Source organism: Tachysurus fulvidraco, chromosome 5 (genome assembly GCF_022655615.1).
Source record: "Tachysurus fulvidraco isolate hzauxx_2018 chromosome 5, HZAU_PFXX_2.0, whole genome shotgun sequence".
NCBI lineage: Eukaryota > Metazoa > Chordata > Actinopteri > Siluriformes > Bagridae > Tachysurus > Tachysurus fulvidraco.
Window position 1 is genome coordinate 15,710,956 of NC_062522.1, and position 14,950 is coordinate 15,725,905.

The following is a 14,950-nucleotide window of genomic DNA, read 5'->3' on the forward strand; positions in this document are numbered from 1 at the left end:
ACAGCATGTGTTTTTCAAACAGATTAGCACTGCACATTCTGTTATATTTCACTTCCTGATGACTGTGTAACCTTATATGAACTCACCCTTCTGTCCATTACACACACGCATGCATGCACGCGCAAGCACACACACACACACACACACACACACACACACACACACACACACACACACACACACACACACACACACACACACACACACAGTGAGAGAGCGAAAGCAGTTTATGGGTCTGTTTAGCCCTATCTGTCACATATTGTTATTTTTACCATTATTACAAGGATGATGAATGTATAGTTATGGATCTAACAGTAACACACAAATTGTAGTCATTGTCTAGCTCTCATTATTTACCAGTTCCTACCTCTGGTCCAAAGAATGCATAGTCTACACAAACCTTCTTCTATATATGTTTGTTTGCTTCAATTTAAACATTAATTTACCTATTCTTATTACAGTGTCAAAAGGTTCTGTGGCTATCACTAGAGTATTGGATAAAGTCCTACTCATTCTAGGACAAGAATGTCAAAAAGATTCTAGACAGCCTCAGCCCAGGGCCTCATTGCAGGGGAAATATTGTAAGCAACACTCCAGATCCCCAAGATAGAGGGGATAATGTTTCTAGCGATCTCTTCTAATAGGAAATATTTTGAGATGTGTGACTATGTTTAAAAATGCAATATACAAGAAATCTATTGAACACATTGTTTTCAAAACACTTATTTACTTGCTCTGTGGGGTACAAAATAAATTAATATGTTTCATGTTATCACTGCAATCATGTTAAAAACATGACATTTTATAGTCAACATTAGCATGTATCATGTTTAGCAAATTTACAAATTTAGAAGGTATATATACTGTATACACAAGCATCAGGTACATATTTAGATCAGTACTGACAAATAATAGTATTGTATGTATAGAACAGAGTCTTTCATTAAAAGGCATTCATACAAGCAGGCATAATGTGGTTGAAAGATAAGAACACTAAAACCTGCAGGACCATGACATTTAACTGCATTTACATTATCCATCATGTAGGCATTTTAAGATGTTATATAAGAGAAACGAACCCTCCAACTCATAAAAGTCTTTAATAGTTGTCCCTGAACATGCTCTAAACCAATATTTATTTTGTCTGTCTGTAGTACAGCATGTGTTAACAGTGACCTAAATCAAGTCGTATCCTGTGATTACTAATGCATCTTAATGATGCACTGATGCCACTACAGAATGGTTCAATTGCATTATAGCTACACAAATAACAGAATTTGGTAGATTTCCTTATGTAAAATGATTTACAGAAATGCTTTTTATTCTCTGTGGAAAACTCATTCTGGTACAAATAGGCCAGTGTCTAAGAATACTATAAAGCTAAAACACTGTTAGTTTGGAGTTAGAGATGTGAGGACAACACTTAGTGTTCAGTGACTTACCTCCATCTGCTAGCATTGCATGACAGTATTCATATTTACCTTTGACTGTAGAACTAACACTCTTATTAAACACTCAGTGATTTGTTAAAAGGGTAGATTAGGGGATCTAAAGAATAAAAAATTACATACAAATCCATATAAAAGAACATATAATTATTTAGAATGCACAATGAGCTAGAAAATAAGATATGATATCTGTGTAGAGAATTGTGACCATTTTCTCATAATCGCATAGAGCGCTGAGAGAGTGGCATCGTTGAATATCCTCCTGCTTATTGTCTGCTTCTTGAGCCAACTTTAATGAACATCTTACAAACAACAACAAAAAATATTCTGCCTTCCTCAAGGATAACCATTAGAAGGGTTGTGTATCATCAGACCTAAAATGAATAGGGTTATATTTTGCAACTTGGTACTCTAAATCCTAGTACAGCTATCAAACTGTATTCAAACAGTACACAATTGTACTACACAAAACAGACACCTTTAGCCAATTTAATATTGGCTAACAAGTTTAATTAAATAAAATTTAATAAAACAGGAAATGGTTTGTTCACACATATAATGACTTGACAGATTATTGCTACACATTTTTTTGTTGATTTGACTGAAAACTCCTTCAGTCTTGAGCTCTCGTCAGCACACAAGCTTTTCTTTTCAGTGTAAATGAACAGGAGAACATCGTGTCTTCTGTAATAAAAGAGTCAAAGGGTCATGTTAGAAGAACAGGAGTAACAGAATGTTATTTTGGTTCTAATCCCCTGTGCTGCATCAAGTGAGTTACGGATGCTTCGAGGGTACACAAAAGGCTGACAGTTAACCCCACATAACTAAATGTGCTCATTTTACACATAGATTTTTTTTTTAGATGTTCATCTTTTGTGCAGTATACCCATTGTCTTCTACACTGGTTTTAACTTTGTACTTTCTATTCTATAATAATTCTATTTTTCACAATAGTTCCATTCACATTTACTGTATGTGATTATTTTTCATGTAAGCTAGTAAGTTTTTCTAGAGTTGATTGTAATGAACGTTTCTAATCAGATGAGTGTATGATCCGATGTTTGTTAGAGGAGTGAAACGCAGACACTGCTGAAGGCGCAGGTTAAGCGTTTGTAGGCTATAAATAATCTCACGCGGCAGCAAGAAAGGGAAAAAACACGTAGCACTTTAGAAATGAAGTAAACGATCAGCTGTGATTAAAAAAAATAATAAACGTGGATTTGACGTTCCAATGTTCGTTATAACACACGATATGGATGTGGAGTGTATGCGGCTTTGTACACTGTTTACACACTGATTCGGCACAGAACGGGTTACGGGTCACGGTGTCTACTAGGACACAGTGTTCTCATCACAGCGAGCTACAGCGCAGCCGGAACATTGTGTTACTTTGTGGATAGTTTACAAGAACCTGCCCTTTTTTTTTTTTTTTTTTTTTTAAACTATGAGCAATGCCCAGCCCTCGTTCACTCCGCCTCCCATGTTCGTCGTTTCACCCCCCACCCCCAGTCCATGTGGCTTTGTTGTTCAGCTTAAGCGGCGTAAAATAGCACCGCTGGAACATTTAGTACTCACGGTGGAAGAGGGCGGGCTTCCTCTCCGGCAGCGGCAGCGACAGCACACGGCGCACATAAAGCGCTACGGTTACATGTTGCACTTGCCGGCAAAATTTGTATAAAGTTCCTTGCGGATTATACAGTGAAGCGCATGAGACAGGCGGGAGACAAAAGTGAAATATTGTAAGTATCTATCTATCTATCTATCTATCTATCTATCTATCTATCTATCTATCTATCTATCTATCTGTCTATCTGTCTATCTGTCTATCTGTCTATCTAAGCCTTGCCACACTTTTAGAAAAACGTACACAGCTGTACCTTTTCCTTGTCGCTGGAGAGTGTACACCTTTTGTACCTTTAGTGTTTTTTTTTTTAATTTTTTATTTTTTTACCTAGAAAGGGACATGTAGTGAATCTTTAAAGCTTTATCCTACAATTCTATTCATTTGAAATCATTTTAAAGGTCCACTACAGCCATGTTTCCAGGGGAAAGGCACATATTAAAGGCACAAAAGATCTACCCTTGATGCTGCCACCCCAGCAACAAGAAAAGGTCTGATTTAATGTTTAATGTTCATTTCATGGTGCTACAACAAGGCCGTGAGTATTCAACTAGTTCATCTCAAAAAATACTTATTAGAATGATACGTATTAAAGGGATTAAAGATGTTAATCCTTCATGTTAAGTTATTTTCAGAACATCACATAAACACTCACCTGACAGCCCAAAACGTTACAGCTATAATATTGGCTTAATAGAGTACTAATTTAAAATGCAAGCAGCAAGTAGAACCTAATATAGGTACAGGCAATAAATTTTAAGCTATATACTACATTTTATAAAAGCAAACCATAAGATGTCTATGTCATCGTATTACCCCCCCCCCCCCCCCTTACTGTGATGCCTGAGTTCAGAAGAACTCACTGAACCCAAATTGCCATTTAAAAGCTCATGTAGGGAAACAGACACTTATTATTCCTGAGTCTGAAGCCTGGTCTAATATTTGCATGGGCTACTAAAGGATGGTAGGTAAATGCTTGGTAAACAATAACTTTTACATATGCACGAATGTCAGGATGAGCACGCTGCATTTTCCAAACTGTCAGCATACAATGCAAGCCTGGAGGGTTTTCCTAGAACTTATGAAAGCACATGCTCCTGGTCACGTTCCTGTTTTGAAAGAACAGAACATACCTGCTAGTGTGAATGACATCTATAAGAAAGATGGAAATATGATATCAGTGTAATACTGAGTTGTTTACAAATCAAGTGAAATTTCTTTGTTGTATTTTGGCAAAGATGACAGATAATAAGTCGGAATTTATGTTAAAAAAAGGTTAAAAGATCTAAACTGCATATTGACACATAATTGTGTGTGCCTTTGTGGAATTGTGTAAGAACCTGAGATGTTATCTAAGTGTGTTTCAGTGTGGATGATGTGTGAGGAAAGAATGAATCAACTATGGCTCATTTGCGTCTTCGTCTAAGAAATACTGGATGTGATTGAGTTATACTTGTAAGCTGAAGTTTAATTTAATTATCAGAAGAATGTGAAGATGCATCACCATGACGTAGGTGGGATTCAGATAGGTGTATAATTTGGATGAGATAAGCTCAGGGATAGACAGGCACAGAAGTGACTCTGTATGCTGCTTGAAACAGGGAGAGAAGGAACAGACAGAAACAGACTGCTTACCCTTTTAAAACAAATATTAAAAACTACTTAATACTTTGTGCCAGGATCATTTAACCATGTTGTAATTCCACAGTTTATATATACTGCATGAAACATTATATATACTCCCTCAATGTGAAATTACCACATATAAAAAGTAAGTGGAAGAAAATCTAAAACAATTTACAGCATTTAGCAGACACCTTTATCCAGAGAGACTTACATTTTATCTAATATTTTTTACAACTGAGCAATTGAGGGTTAAGGGCCTTGCTCAGGGTCCCAGCAGTGGCAACTTGGTGGACATAGGAATCAAACTCACAACCTTCCGATTGGTAGCCTAACACCTTAAATACTAGGCTACCACATCACTACCACATAGGCTACCACAATAATAGGAAAAATAGGCAAAATCTGGTTGCATAAGAGTACATGCTCATACTTTGTTAAAGCTTCTTTTGATTTTATTCCACACATCTTTTCCAGTTACGAGTCTTCCAGTATGGCACATCTTGATTTGCCAATATTTTCCCATTCTTTCTTGCAAAAACATTCTAGATCAACCAAATTGTAAGGGTATTTCCTGTGCAGAGCTCGCTTCAAGTCACAGTATACAGTAGATTTGTAGCTGGATTCAGGTCTGGGTTTTGGTTAAACTGTTTATTTGTTTATTTGGATGTAGTGATTTGGGTCATTGTTGTGCTGAAAGGTGAAGATGCGTCATGGTTTTGCATAAAAATTTACTGGCTCTTCATGATTCTCTCCACCTTAATAAAAGCCCCAGTTCTTGATGAAAAGCATCCAGCTTGATCCAACTATAGTGTAATTTTGCTACCACATGCTACCCTGTGTGTGTGGTGTTTTTTTGGTGATCTGCTTTTCTTTATTGCGTCAAATATATCTTTTGGATTTATGGATTTATAATTGAGTTGGTCTCATCAGACCATAACCCATTCCGCCACATAGTTTAACCAGATTTTATTGAGCTTGGATGCATTTTGTGAGAAAGGGCTTCAGACTATTCTCTCTAACCAATAGCACAGACCTGTGAAGAATTTTAGACATTGTTGTCACATGTAGAGCGAAATCATTATTTATCAGATATTTCTGCAGCTCCTTTAATGTTGCCGTAGATCTCTTGGCAGCCACCGTTAAAAGTTTTTGTCTTTATATAAATGTTGGAAGGACACCCTGTTCTTGGTGATGTCACTGTGGTGTTCTATTTTCTCTATTTGTTGATAATGGCCTTAACTGTGTTCCATGGTACATCTAATATTTTGGAAGTTTCATTTATACCCTTCTCCTGATCATTAACTTTTTAAGTCTGATACCTTGCATGATTTTAAGCTCTTTGTGGACCATGCCATGAGCAGTTGGATGAAACTAAGAAGATCCTGCAAAAACTGAGCTTTATTTGGGATAATCAGAATAATTTCACTGATGACAGATGTAAATGATAATTATTATTGAACATGAGATTGAATGTGATTGGTTGACACCGCCATATTCCAAATTATAAAAGGGTGTACAAACTTATGAAACCAGATTTCTACTTTTTTTCATGTTTTCTCAAAAATTTTTATATGTTGTAATCTCTCAATGAAGGTGAAAAAAGTTCTGAAATGATTTATCTTGATTTATATTTAAATCACAAAAAAAACTTGATATTTTAACAGGAAAAGACTTTTTAAATATCCATTATAGATAGATAGATAGATAGATAGATAGATAGATAGATAGATAGATAGATAGATAGATAGATAGATAGAGAAGTTAAGGGTGTAGGGAAAATATAAACAATGCATATTTGATGATTGTGAGTTATTAGTAGCATATCACTGTCTATGTTTCCACAAACACAGTATGTGTCTATAAATAAGCAGTTTGAGTACAATCCTTGAGTAATAGTGTGTATCTTGCAAGACTGAACTGAATGTTCTCTTCTCTGATTTGGTTTTGGTCTTGTATCTTTTTCATTATTGTTCTGACTTTTTATATGTAAGAGACATATCTTCACTGACTTAAAACCTTATTGCCACCTAAGCAGTGTGTTTATCTGAAACAATGGATGCAGTTTGTTTCTTGCTTTATGTGATATGGTGTGGTGATTATGGTACAGATATATGCTCTTGATATTTCGTAATGTATCATTTTAATAGCTAAACATATGAATAGTTATGAAATGGGAAGCATGTTTGATTTATATTTAGAGCTTAAATGGTTGAGAGTGGTCTCTGAGACCCAGTGTGAAGATAGAAATTTGGTAGACGCCACTGGATTGTGCCAGGAACTGTGAATAGAGGGAACATGGTGTTCCCCAGCACACACTCATGAGTGTACACACACACACACACACACACACACGCACACACACGCACACACACACACACACACACACACACACACACACACACACACACACGCCTCCTCTTACCAGAGACACACACATACCCACGCATGGAGCTGACAGAGTGCCTCAGGATAAACATATATACAGATTGAAAAAAATCAGACAGGAGACAAAGACACTGGGTTTCTCATTATTACATAAACAAATGCAAATGCTTAATTGTATATCTGATCAGATAGTGAAGCCCCCCCTCTCCCCCCCCTCTGTGTAGGTGTGTGTGGTGTGTATGTATTTGTCATTAAAAAACTAGAGTTGAATGAATGATCTGTAAATAAGTCTGGGGAAAATTTTACTAATAAAAAACTAATAATGACAATCACTACTAGTGATATATAAAAATTATTAATCCATTTTAAAAACCTGAAGCTGATGTGGATTTACCAGATGCTATAGATCTTAATGTTTTGAACCCATTTTCATGAATTAATTCAGTCACATTTAGGTTGAACTAAAGATTTGGCTGTTCCATTGCATTTATTAGTCTTTTAAAATAGAAAGCCATACAGAAAGCTGCAAAGTGTTATGAAGAGAGGGCATGCCACAATGATAAAATAAGATGTAGTTCTAGCTTTTCTCTACATAGTTTGCAGACTTAACCAAGTTTAAAAATAAAATGTTTCAGACTGTGTAAGCAAGAAACTCTCCAGTTGGTCTAAGCTTTTTGAGGATTACACATTTTGCTAAACCCCAGCATACGACAGGATATGGAAACAAAACTTTGTGTAATAGGTACAGTTGTATACACACACTGAATGATGCCAAATAAAACTTTACTCAGCATCGTACCAATGTAGTCAGGCCTGCTACCAAAAGATCCAAGAATAAGAAGGAGAGAAAGAAGTGAACAGTGTGACATTTAGACATTGTTAAATTTTATTATGTAATGTCCACATCTTTTTCACAGAGTTTATTTGAGTTGTATAAATTGTGCTATAAATATTAATAGAAGTTAAAAAAATCTCCCAAATACCATGCTATATATCTTTCTATTGTACATTTATTTTGTGTGTTTTTACACAATAATCTATTATATAATCACACCAATTAACTACATAGTTAAAATGAGCTATTAGACTACCATTATTATACTGATATTAAATAGCAGTTAACTGCTATTAAATAATAGTTAAAAATATTACTTCATATGGGATCATTTTATTTTGTATTTAAAGGTTTGTATTTGTATTTGTTTTTCAAGGTTATGTCTTGAGGAGATGGCGAAATTTGAGGATGTGTGCCCAACTGCACAGTCTCCTATTGCCCTCTTTTCCTCACAGGGTTTAGACATCACGCCAAACAAAGACCGGGGAGTGTGCAAGGCTAGTAAAACTATTATTGCTTTAGCACTATTTCTGTCCATCTCAGTGAATATTTGTTAACCGACATAATATTTTCATTGTGTCTGTATGATGATTTGTGCACAATGACAATTTACCTAGATTGTTGCAGATATAAGTAGCGATAAACATCTACCGCAACCAAGTCTGTGGTTTGATGATTTATATACTGTAAGCCTTGATATAATTAACATACATGCATTTAATGTACATTGTGAACATTGTGATTATGATGTGTTTGTGGTAGAAAGCACAATTATATAACCATTAATTGTTTTTCATCCCAATATTGGAAAAAAACATTACAAAAACCCTGAACCCTCCAAAACCAATCAGTAAAAAATGGATGAAAACTGATTAAACATGTTGAAATACCTCTTTAGTCAAAATGAACACAATGACATATTTTTCAACAACAGATTTGACAGTGCTGAATCAAGAGATGATGTTGATGATTATGATCTCTTTAACAGATTGTGAAGCGACATGGTACAGAGGGAGAGAAGCCTATGATTGGGGACAAGGTGCATGTTCACTACACTGGAAAACTGCTTAATGGGAAAAAGTTTGACTCCAGTTATGACCATAAGGAACCTTTTGTCTTCAATGTAGGCAAAGGTATTGCAATTACATTAATTTCTGTTAAACCCATTAGCTAATAATGTAGCTATGATATTGTTTTTGTGTTTTTGTCTGTTTTTTTTTGGAAATGGTGACAAGGATTTAAAAATACCAGACATACAATTTACTATTTATATACCTTTTGATTATGCGTAAACCATAAAGTGTAACCACAAAATATAAAATTCTGGTTAGACACAAGCCTGTAACTGATGTCAGTAACAGATGTCACGTAGTAGAGACATTTTAATTTATTGTACATCTGTGTCAAGTTGACTATTTAAAGGCAGGGTCTCCGATTTTTGAGAAATGCTTCAGAAAACTGAGTCGGGCCGAATAATAAACAAAAATCAAAACAAAAATCAAAACAAACGTGTAGCCAATGAGCAGAAATGGGCGGGGCTTGTCAATATACGGCAGGGATAGTGTTCAGTGCGCATGCGTGACATTAGCAGAAAGCGGTTTTAGCATTGACATGGAGGATAAAAACAAAGAAAGAAAGCGAAGAAAGGCTTACGATAAGGCAAGAAGTTGGACCCGTGTTAATATAGGATCAGCTTTCCAGCTCTGGAGAGAACTGAAAGAGCAGGAGTTGGCCACATATTCACAGATTGGAGTTTCCCGAGTCAATAACTCCTGAGCTAAACGCTGTTACTACACAAATAACACCTCTTTTCTATCGTAGCAATGTAGAGAGGCAGCTACAACCGTGTTTTGTGTAGTAACAGCGTTTAGCTCAGGAGTTATTCACTCGGGAAATCCAACCTTACTTAAGACGCCGAGGTGCTTTTTCCCTTCTCGATAGGTGAGTAACGTTGGTTTTGCTTTGTTTCACAGAACTAATATATGCTGTCCTTTGCATGATGATGCTTGTGTGTCATTTTTGCTTGTTTGTTTATCTGCAATCGTATTGTTCTTCCCTTCAGCTATGATAAAGACACATTTCTTTCCATTATTTGCCTGGGTCACGTATGTGTGGGCGGAGCTATCAATACAGGGGTGTGACCCGTTTGGGTTAGGGGTGTGTTTGTTTTGGTAATTTCAAATGACATTGGCTTTCAAAAATCGGAGACCCTGCCTTTAAATACTTATCTCTGTTCATCTGTTTATGAACTAGCCATCTCAATGTCATGACATGTTTCTCCTTAAGACCCATGAGAATTGGATGTTTTCTAGGCCTTACATTTATTTCTTCTTTGTACTTTTGTAGTTTATATTCTTACACCCACAGTGGTATTAAGGCAGAGTTGAAATTCCTGTTACCTCATAACCCTTAGTCATATAAGTCTATTACTATTATACCATAAGCAGTTCCTGACATATTAAATGATGCTGATGGCACACCATATTCTACCTCTTTCTGTTGCACCTCCCTGGACTGCATTTATGTTGAAGTGCAAGTTTGTTTTAAAAGTTTTCAATTATTATTTTTTTATAATGGCATTAGTGCTTCAGATATTACTTGATGTTCATGGTTTCCTTTATTGCTGTCTTGAAGGTCAGGTGATCAAAGCATGGGATATTGGTGTGTGCTCCATGCAGAAAGGAGAAGTGTGTCTGCTGATGTGTAAGCCAGAATATGCCTATGGCTCTGTTGGCAGCCCCCCAAAGATACCTCCAAATTCTACACTATTGTTTGAGGTGGGCAGTTTGTACAAATAGACTTTACATTTCATTCATGCTTATTTGTCTGGCTAGATAGGTTTGTTTGAGGTTTATTACATATGTCATGCTTATTAGAAAAAATGTACAGTATATTATCAGTAACTTTCTGTGACCCTCCACTCCAACCTGGTTGCTTATCAGGTAGAGCTGTTGAGCTTTAGAGGTGAGGATCTTTCAGAGGATGGTGGAATCATAAGGAGAATAAAAGTCAAAGGTGAAGGCTACAACAATCCCAATGATGGAGCCACAGTTCATGGTATGCATTTAATTGGAATTTTTTTAATTAGAATTTTTTTAGATAAATAAGGTACAAAATCGTTTAAGGTAGTTAAAATTCATTTATGTAAATAAATTTAAGAAAAAGCTGTTGTTTTTTATGTTCTACAGTGCATTTAGAAGGAAGATGTTGTGGCCGTTTGTTCGATTCACGGGATGCCACATTTGTGGTGGGAGAATCTGAGGACATAGGCATTCCTCTGGGAGTCGATCGGGCCATGGAAAAGATGCAGAAAGGGGAATGCTGTCTATTATACTTAAAACCCAAGTAGGTTCTAAAGTGGTTGATGGACCAAGAATTTAAATTTAATATTTTTATTTAAAAATGTCACTTTCTACAAAGATAAGTATTGTATTTTACAGATATGGATATGGTAAAGAGGGAAAACCAGAATTGGATATTGGACCAAATACAGAGCTTTTGTATGAAGTGACGCTCAAAGATTTTCAAAAGGTGAACAAAAGGACCCCTATTTAGATACTGATATTAAGTTCATATCAAAAGCAATGTCTGTAACATTAAGTTAAAGTAAACCCAACAGAATTTTAGCTATACTTAATTCGTGGTAGATTGCATATACAGACCAATGGCAGTGTTCTATGGCAATCAAAGAGAAAACACTCCATCTAGTGTTCATAAAACAGTTTTGTGTTCATAGAAAATGGTTTCTAAAACTGAATTTTTTTTTTCAGGCCAAAGAATCCTGGGAAATGGCCTTGAGTGAGAAACTAGAACAAGCAGTTTTAGTTAAACAGAAAGGAACCCAGTACTTCAAGGTGAGCAGTCCTTTTAATTATTGTTAAAACCTTTTTTTACTGTAAGTGTGGCAGCCTCATTAATGCATGTGTGCAGAGCATTGGCTGGCTCACCTGGTCTGATTGAGAACTACTGTAGCACAAATTGCTGTAAATGTTTATACTGGCTATGGTAGAAAGTGGTCAGAACAGACAGTGCAGGGCTGCATAACCGCAGACTGGTCAGTGTGCCGATGCTAACCCCTGCCCACTCCCAAAAGTGTCCATTCCGCATGTGAGCATCAGAACTGGACCATGGAGCAATGGAAGCATGTGGCTTAGTCTGATGAATCATGTTTTCTCTTATGTAATCAATGCCATGTAGGTCACTCACTTGTGGAAGAGATGTTACCAAGATGGATTATGGGAATAAGGCATAAAATCAGTGTGATCCTTGGGATCCCAATTCCCCAGATCTTAAACCAGTCGAGCATCTGTGGGATTTGCTGGACAAAGGCCAATCCATGATGGCCCCAAATTTAAATGCAATATTAGGACCTATACAATATTAGGCAGGTGGTTTTATGTTATGGCTGATGGATTTATATATCATGGCAGCATTCATTTCAATTATTGGTTTCCATACATTTGTTGTTCTAATATTTTAGTGCTTTTATAGTTACCACTTATTTACATGAATTTGAACATACTGCACATAATGCAAGGCTAATAGAAACTGACAAAATGTGTTACTTCACAGAGAAAGTATATTTGTTGATACGGAAGCAGTCTCTACTGCCTGTGTTTTGTAATCATCAACAAGATGTTTTGGACAAACACACATCAGTGATTGTTTACTTATAACAGCATGTCCTCTTGTGTTTCATCCCTTAATTAATCTGTTTGTGCTACAGTATTGTTCTGTTCAATCATGTGACAATACTTAAAAATGTACCACGATGTAAGCATATCATACATATTACATTGGTAATATCAATATTACCAATAAATGATTAAGTCAAGAATAGTTGATTCACTGTATAAATTATGATAATTTTAGATTTGTAGTAATATAATTAAATATGCATGTCACTGTGGCGTTCGCATATATTGTGATTATGCCTTATGTTTCAGGCTGGGCGATACTACCAGGCTGTCATTCAGTATCAGCGTATTGTGACATGGCTTGAAATGGAGTGTGGAGCTGGAAAGGAGCAACAACAGGCCATTCAGGACCTCCTGCTTGTGGCCAATTTAAACCTAGCTCTGTGTTACCTACGTTTGCGTGAATATTCTCAAGCTGTGGAAAGCTGTAACAAGGTATAGCAGTTGATAGCCTTCTATAGATAACTCAGCATCAGAGTAGCTGCTCAATGAAGACTTAACCATTACAGTCTGTGAATTGCTTTTGCTAGGTGGTAGAGCTAGACCATGCGAATGAGAAGGCACTGTATCGGCGTGGAGAGGCTCGCCTGTTGAGGAATGAATTCAGTCTGGCCCTTGTGGACTTCCGGCAAGTTCTGCATGTCAATCCCAGCAACCGTGCAGCCCGTTGCCAGATTGCGGTCTGCCAACGCAAGATACGTGAACACAATGAGCGTGATAAAAAGATCTATGCAAACATGTTCCAGAGGTTTGCTGAACATGATGCCAAGGTACATAAACTTTCATGATATTTATTTCTCTATAACGTGTCATAGACAGCTGTTAAATTGGAGAGTTAAGTTTAGTTATTTTGCTGTGACCTTGCTGCATTGTAAGCACTGTAAAAAATCTAAGTCAATCCGAGATATCTTTACATTATCTTTTACATTATTATATTTTCTGAAAATTCATGAGGTTTTATGTTCTTGCCACCACAGGTAAACCGATTAAAAAGGACTAAAGAAGATTGTGGAGTACTTAATCAAAACTGCAAGCCTGTGAAGAGGCCACGAAGGAGTCAGGATGGCCCCTAATGGGTCCATAGCCCACCTCACGTGTGGGCGGAGCTGACCTTATATGTTTGTGCTGAATACTCATGGACAGGCCCTTTTTACGCATCATGGCATGACCGCTATCTCTCAGCACCCAAAAGACAAAGGCTCACACAAGACTAGGTATAAGAGCATGGGTCACTGAAGAGGCTATAAACGTGCATTAAATGGCATTCCAACAGACAAAATACACACATGACCACTGGTATTCAACATCTAACCTCCATCACAAACAGTGGGAGCTAAAAGTCTAAGATCACACTGAATTGTGGGAAATTGTTTGAACTAATTTTTGTTCTTATTTAAAGGTAAGTAAATTTGTGATATTGAACATGTCAACTGCTTTGTACAAAGGTTCAGATATCCCTTATTCTTATTCCCTTGTATTGAAGCATGTTTTCATAGGGAACTGGGGGATATGATCTAGCTTGAGTGCACACTATCATTAAAGCAAGATATTGACATAGAAAATACCAAGAAACAATGAATTTCCTGTACTGTACATATTTAAAAGCTTTTATTTTTCATTCAAGCCACTGTCAGCAATATAATTTGAAATGGAAAGAGTGCAAAATAGAAGAAGTTGCTCTCAGACTTTTGGACCCCACTGTATATCTGAGCCTTGCAAGGCATTTGTATACTGTAAAGATGTGATGATAAGAATAAAAGTTGGTACTGTATATCATGATTTCAATAATTTGTTTTGTTTTAGTGGCTTGGGATGATTTCAATATTAGTCTTGAGATATACATTGTGGGGAGGTTTATCAGCATGTGTGAGTTTAGACAAATAACTACATTTGATAGATGGACTCCAAAATTCTGTATTGCCATCATATTTTTCCTAATCTGTTGACACAAAATGCATCCTTCCCTATGGGAACATGGACTAATGATTATACGGCTAACTGGAAGACCGTAACTTTTTTTGCACACTCCCTGTTGAAAGAATAAAATGTCTGAAAGTCTCCATGCTTGCAATATCTATGTCTGGCATCTCCTGGTGTGAGCTGACAATCAGCATCTTGGCATTTACTTTACAAATAATATTTTAAGAGGGGAAGTTCCTATAAATGTGCAGGCTAATTATAATACTGAGACACTTCCAGGGACATACATATCCACCCACCTACATGCATATCTTGGGGTGGGAGTAAACCACACAGATAGGAACCCCTGTCTCAGAATCAAACAAGGGTTCCTGGAGGTGTAAAGTAACAATGCTATCTATGGCACCACTACGCAATC

The 14,950-nt window shown here is 36.5% G+C and overlaps 1 protein-coding gene across 2 annotated transcripts; it reads left to right on the forward strand.

The window, feature by feature from the left end:
• Positions 1–2,968: 2,968 nt before the first annotated feature.
• On the forward strand, positions 2,969–14,672 carry fkbp5 (FKBP prolyl isomerase 5). Of its 2 annotated transcripts, XM_047813461.1 has the most exons (12): positions 2,969–3,187; positions 3,471–3,560; positions 8,292–8,412; positions 8,904–9,048; positions 10,550–10,692; positions 10,858–10,972; positions 11,104–11,260; positions 11,356–11,446; positions 11,686–11,769; positions 12,862–13,047; positions 13,143–13,382; positions 13,590–14,672. In XM_047813461.1, exons 3-12 carry the CDS (start codon positions 8,308–8,310, stop codon positions 13,683–13,685), a joined length of 1,362 nt encoding a protein of 453 aa, XP_047669417.1. In that variant the 5' UTR covers positions 2,969–3,187; positions 3,471–3,560; positions 8,292–8,307; the 3' UTR covers positions 13,686–14,672. The 2 variants fall into 2 exon arrangements, with proteins under 2 accessions (XP_047669417.1, XP_027002290.2); XM_027146489.2 differs by lacking the exon at positions 3,471–3,560 and having other exon boundaries at positions 2,970–3,187.
• Positions 14,673–14,950: the final 278 nt, after the last annotated feature.

Bases quoted from the DNA above. Each gene is read 5' to 3' on its own strand.
- fkbp5 (XM_027146489.2), top strand. From the start codon at position 3,156: ATGAGACAGGCGGGAGACAAAAGTGAAATATT. The intron at 10,693-10,857 runs GTGGGCAGTTTG...GTTGCTTATCAG, and splicing joins ATTCTACACTATTGTTTGAG to GTAGAGCTGTTGAGCTTTAG. The intron at 13,048-13,142 runs GTATAGCAGTTG...TGCTTTTGCTAG, and splicing joins CTGTGGAAAGCTGTAACAAG to GTGGTAGAGCTAGACCATGC.